Source organism: Cebidichthys violaceus, unplaced genomic scaffold (genome assembly GCF_023349555.1).
Source record: "Cebidichthys violaceus isolate CVI_PGR_0920_01 unplaced genomic scaffold, fCebVio1.0.p SCAF_6, whole genome shotgun sequence".
Classification (NCBI taxonomy): Eukaryota; Metazoa; Chordata; class Actinopteri; order Perciformes; family Stichaeidae; genus Cebidichthys; species Cebidichthys violaceus.
This window is the reverse complement of record NW_027176816.1, coordinates 11,479,549-11,485,682: the sequence shown is the minus strand read 5'-3', so window position 1 is coordinate 11,485,682 and position 6,134 is coordinate 11,479,549. Positions and strand designations below refer to the sequence as shown.

Sequence of the window (6,134 nt, the reverse complement as noted above, 5' to 3'; positions counted from 1 at the left end):
CACACGCACATACACTCCATCTCTCTGTGTGTCTCTCTCTGTGTGTGTGTGTGTGTGTGTGTGTGTCTCTCTCTCTCATACAGTCATTCAGGTCTTGGAGATTTTTAGGGGACCCCTCACACACACACACACACACACACACACACACACACATACACACCATTTTAAAATACAAGCCCCACCGAATGAAATCTAACTGGAATGCTTGTGATGAAGCCTGTCATTTAATAACCTCTGTTTGTGTGTTTCAAACATTATGATTCTGTCTCCTCTCCTCTCTCCCCCACCCTGCCAAAATAAAAGCCTCATGGATTAACTGTATTTAAACATTAAGCTCAAAATTAGGCTTTTTTTGTTGAAATAATTAATGCTCTTACTAATACTGCGACAACTACTACTACTGCTGCTAATACTATTACTACTTCTACTACAACTTTTGCTGTTGCGACTATTACTACTACTACTACTACTACTACTATTTTTACTACCACTACTGCTATTACTACCACTACTGCTATTACTTATACTAGAACTGCTACTACTACTACTACTGCTGCTATTCATGCTACTACCAGTACTAATACTAATACAGCTATTAGTACGAATGCTACTAGTACTACTACTACTGCTATTACTGCTATTTCAAATACTGCCATTACTATTACTACTACTTCTTCTACTTCTACTACTGTTATATTAAATACAACAACCTTTACTACAACTATCACTACGACTACTTCTACTACTTTGTCTAATTACTAATCATCTACTACTAATAATACTTCTACTTCTACTACAACTTCTACTACTACTATAAATATCTCTAATGCTACTAATACTTCTTCTAAAAATACTTCTACTACAACTACAACTTCTACTACTACAAATATCACTACTGCTGACATTTTTTAAGCCACAGAAACCGTTCAAATATCAAAATGTTCAGCTATTTCAGGAGAGGGTGATATGACTTTTCATATTTGTAATCTTTAAACTTTTTGAATTATTAAGCTGTTTGCAACTTTTTTTATGGGATATCTATGGAGAAAATCTTCAAATCCTGTTAAACTTCTTCAACTTTCAAAGCCTTCTTCTTTCTCATACTTTCAGCTACAGACACCATAGTCAGACGTTTCAACTAGAAGGGTTTTCAGCAGTGCAGTTTAAATGCTTTCGGGCTTCAACATTTTTCAGACAGGTAGTCTCCCATTTCTGTATTTTCAGCAATGTTTTTGCAATTAATTTCAGCTTTCAGCATTCCAACGCATTTTCAGCAGGAAATGCATTTTCTAGTTTTGTATTCTTTCTTCCCTTACATAACTGTGTACATTCCTTCATTATCACTCACTCTCTCTTTGGCCATAAATTTGCCTCCATCCATCTGTACATCAAATGCCCTCCATGTGTATTTCCTCTGTGCACTCTTTTTCAATTTTACACTGTCCTCCCCCTTTTCATTTATTCTCAAATTTGAATGTGCTTTATTTGCGTGTCACTTTAAATGAATTTGGCGATTAAATACAATTGTGTTATACAAAACATCTAGAATGATGTGCTAAATACATTAAAAGAAAAAATGTTGTAAACAAATTATAAATAAAACGAATTTAAAACCTGATTTATTCACCTGTCAATATAATGTATTATCGTTTATATTGCTGGTTGTTCCTGGATGATCCCTGACTGGAGGTAACAATTTTATACACCTTTTGATCTATCACTACCCCATCACTCCCCTCCCCCTTCTTGTGTCCCTTCAGGTTTTATCTCATTGTAGACTACACTTGATGTATTTCCACCAGCTTCTACACCCCCTTCGGCCCTCTCTGTTTCTATCTTCCTCTTTCCCCTTTCTCTCACTAGCTCTCTCGCTCTCTCTCTCTCTCTCTCTCTCTCTCTATCACTCACTAGCTCTCTTTCTCTCTCTAGCTCTCTCTCTCTCTCTCTCCTTATATGTGCTCTGCTACCCTATATAGCACTACGGTTGTATCTCATTGTAAAGGCAGAGTCATTTACAGGCTGCTGGTTATTGGTTGAGAAGGGGGTGGGAAGGGAGAGAGAGAGATGGAGGGGGAGGGATTTTCCCAGAAGGATGGAATGCACAGTATTTACAGACTGTCAAGAAGAGAGACAACCTTACCTGTTTCAGTAAATGCCCCAAAGCGACATACATTTACGTTCAAGTGACAAAGCTCTTTCATGGCCGTGATAATAATGACGGGAGCAAAGCAGGAAGTGAGGTGAGTGAACCTCAACAAAGTAGTTATATTAACCCAAACCAGGATGTTTCCTTTTAATCCATCAAAGTCATATTTCTACCTAAACGTTATCACATCATGAAATGTATTTATTTTTCAACAGTGACTTATAAGGGTTTTGGGAAGCACGTACAAATGAAGTTGACATGTACTGTATATTAAAATGTAAAGCTGGCAATATTCTACATTTTTGTTATTGTGAAAAAATGTCATGAAAAGATCAAAACCAGCAATCCATTGAGCCCACTAACAAGTATTGACTGTGTATCCAAAGCCTAATATATCTTATTCCTCACTGTCATAGAGCTCCATTGTTGTCCAAGAAATGTCTTTCAAAAATACATCAATGGGCCACACCGCTGCAATGGGTGCTTTCGTTGCTATTCCTTATTTCAAGTCAATCCCACAAACAACATCTTGCTGTCTCAAAAAGACACAAGAGTACCAAATTTGCATTCATCCGCAGCTGAAAATAGACCCCTAAAATACTCTTTACTCCTGTTTGAATAACTTTTGCTAACAACTACAGTAATCCAGCCGTTTTAGAACATTACTGAGACTTTTTAACACAACAATTAATTTGTAATGAGTTTGTAAACATGTTCAGTAGGAACCAATGGGCTTGGGACTGAGTGCCACAGACATGGAAGCTTAGTCGTCGATTAAGTTTTATTGACAATAAGAAATTTGAATAATGGCAGCCTTAACCTTTAAAGAAAACATGCATACCTTTGGGTTACAGCTTTACATTAATATTGTAAAAAGCACAACATGACAACTGAGTGGAATGTTAATGTAGTGGGAGAGGGGAGGACAGAGAGAGAGGGAGCATGGGAATGTGCAGGGATTGAGTGAAATAGGAAAGGGAGAGACAAAAGCAAAAGAATGAGAAGGATAGGAAGAAAAAAAGACTGAAAAAAAGGGGAATTGAGAGAGAGAAGGACATCCTTTCTCTTATATACTGACTACAAGTGTGTACAGGATATAAGGAGAGACAGAGAGAAAAGGGGAGAAGGAAAAGAGAGTAGCAAAGCATGCGAGTGTGCAGAGGAGATTGGGAGCGAGAGAGTGATAGGAGCAGGCAGTCAGGCAGAGCAGAGCAGAGGAGGGAGGGAGTGTGAGAGAGAGTGTGTGAGAGTGAGAGGGGCGGGGGGTGAGCAAACACGCTCTGCACGTGAGTCAATCTGTTCACATGGCCTTGTATTACGCCGTTATAAATACTTAATGTGAGGCACTTTATGCCGCGGAAAACCCTTGCCTTTTATTTTGAGCGGATTTTTAAATGTGGGCGCCGATTTTGAGGTCTGAAGTTGCAGGAGGGCAGAGACCTGCAGATTTAATGCATCTTATATAGAACATTTGATAAAAGCAACAAAGAATGAGATCACTTTGAATCCCCTAAACAGAGTAATGCAGAAATAATGCATTTTTCAGCTCTGTTGTCGTTCATCGGAAGCGAGCTGAAGCTGTCATCTGCTCCCTGAGTCCCTATGTTATATAATGATGGATAGGCCTGTGCTGCTCTGCTCTTCTCTCCTACAGAGGCATGAATCAAACCTGGGATGTGTCCTAAATATAACCACACACACACCCTGGTGTGTCTGTAGGCCAGCTGTAGCCCTACTCTGGCATTTTTCTACAAAACGTCTATCTGATTGGGTCTCTGTACAGCAGCCATGGCTGCAGAGTTTATGGATGAGGTGGTACAGTAATTCCTGAATTCCTGTGGCAATGACACAAGATTGGAGCATGTGTGTTAACTGAGCCAAGCCAAAGATTGAAGCTGTAGGGGTGAGAGGGATCCTACTGACATTTGTAGAAAAGGTTTGTATGCAGGCCTTTGATATACATACAGGCTGTGAATGATGTGTGTCTACAGTGCAGCTGTTGTGCACATGTTATGTCAGGTCATGTGAAGCTAGGACACACATGGTGTGATGTTATGGTCAGGGACATTTCATGTTATATGTATGGTAAAAAAAAAAAAAGGCTGACAGTCTTAGTATTATATAAAGAACAGGGATGCACATATTTGGATTAGGACAAAAAAAATGTTCATAAATATAGATGTAAAAAATATCGAGCACATTTCTGATTGTGTGTTTAAGAAATGGCATGATTTAGTGGGATATCACATGTACGTTATAGTGCTGTTGATGCTATTGCACGGTATGGAAGAGAGGACATATTTTATATTATGTGGTACAGTAGGGTTTGGGTTGACATGGTACGGTACAGAACCGTAGGTCGGTAAACAACATCTGTCTTGTCAAGACGCTTCTACGTCATTATTAACGAGATACCACCGTTGCTGGTATAGTGTGCTACACACATATCATCAAACACGCGCATACATAGTCAGGCAAGCCCTTTAACGTGCACGCGCACACACACATTCAGCACCCTCCTCTCTTCCATGCGGAAACAAGCGAGTGTGTGAAGGCGCTCCCTCGAGCACAACCCTCACAAACACAAAAAACGTCCCAATGGTCACGTTTAATGTTAACGGAGAAAAACGAGCGGCTCGATTGTATGTGGTTTTCTTTAGCGGCTGTCAAAAGAAGACACAAATACGCCAAAAGCATAGCCCGAGCCGGAAGAAATGAGGAAATACTATTACAGCACATGACACCGCGGAATAAAAATCACAATCTGAGACCGAACAAACAGCCGGAGATGCTCGCTGATGATACCTGATACATGGAGCACAGGGGCACGGTGCGTGTGAGCTGCATTAACATACAATGTCAAACCTATTTTAGGGAACACGTTCAAAACGAGCCGCTCGGGCTCACCGGTGCGGCTGGTTGCGTTTCAGCACCGCGGACAGCTCTCGGGCTTTTCAGCACGCAGAGATTGGCGCGGGAGAGAGACAGGGAAACAATGTGTGACACTCTTAATCCCATCTCTCTAAAAAAATGTGAACCAAATGACACCTGGTCTCTTGTCCATCGACCGCTTCCGTGTTAAAAACACACACACACATTGGGTTGCGATACAGTAAACCCAGAAGCCCTTCACCCAGCCGCATTTATCCGACACCTCCACTATACTGCTGCTCCCTACCTCGTCATTCCCATCCCGGGGCCTCCGATCCCCATCCCTCCCCCGGCAGCGGTTCCGTTGACCGGCTTCATGTGCTGGCCTGCCCCCGGTCCTGTTGCGGGTCCTCCGGGCATCACCGACCCCATCATCCCGGCTGTCCCCGGCTCACCGGGCTGCCCGCCGCCCTCCATGCTCGCTTCGTTCCCCATCTCGGTCTCGGCTCAGGAGACGGGAGAGAGGCGGAGAAAGGCAGTAGGTCAAATCGGCGGTGTCGCTTTGTGTCACTATACGTTGTCTTTTGTATTTTAACCATAAAAAGAATGAATGAAAAAAAGAGGAGCGAAAACTGGGAGAGTGAACTCAGCGTTGCTCCTCCATCACCGCCATCATCATCATCATCAGGACCAGTGGGGCTGCCTCCTGACGCGATGACGGGAGCGCGCCGCGCAGCCACGACCACTCTCGGGGAGCGCGAGAGGCGAGAGGCGAGAGAAACCGAGATTAGATTATAGATTAGATCAAAGTTAAATGAGCCCTTTGGGCGAATTTGGGTCGCAGCAGCAGAAAGATTATACAAAGAGCAACATGGAGACAAATGAAAAGGGTTCACTCTGACCTCCAGTTGGTGATCATCATAAGGGACACACACAAATACAAAGAGAACTCTGTTATATTTCATTTAGGTTGTTTTATCACTGAACATTACCTTGCCCTCTGTTCATAAATCGTATGAGGGTTGTTTAACTGCAGCGCCTTCTCCACATTCAGATTGATGCTGTTATATAAAACGGGTAAACTGATTTCATTCCTGGATGAAGCAATAAAGTTAAA

At 41.9% G+C, this 6,134-nt stretch overlaps 1 protein-coding gene across 3 annotated transcripts in view; it reads right to left on the bottom strand.

The window, feature by feature from the left end:
• The window catches only part of bsna (bassoon presynaptic cytomatrix protein a), a 152,418-nt gene extending 146,721 nt beyond the window's left edge, over nt 1–5,697 (bottom strand). For all 3 annotated transcript variants that reach the window (XM_068733091.1, XM_068733093.1, XM_068733092.1), the window contains exon 1: nt 5,325–5,697. In XM_068733091.1, the coding sequence (XP_068589192.1) occupies nt 5,325–5,512 (188 nt within the window). In that variant the 5' untranslated portion in view covers nt 5,513–5,697. The remainder of the gene's footprint in view (nt 1–5,324) is intronic.
• Nucleotides 5,698–6,134: the final 437 nt, after the last annotated feature.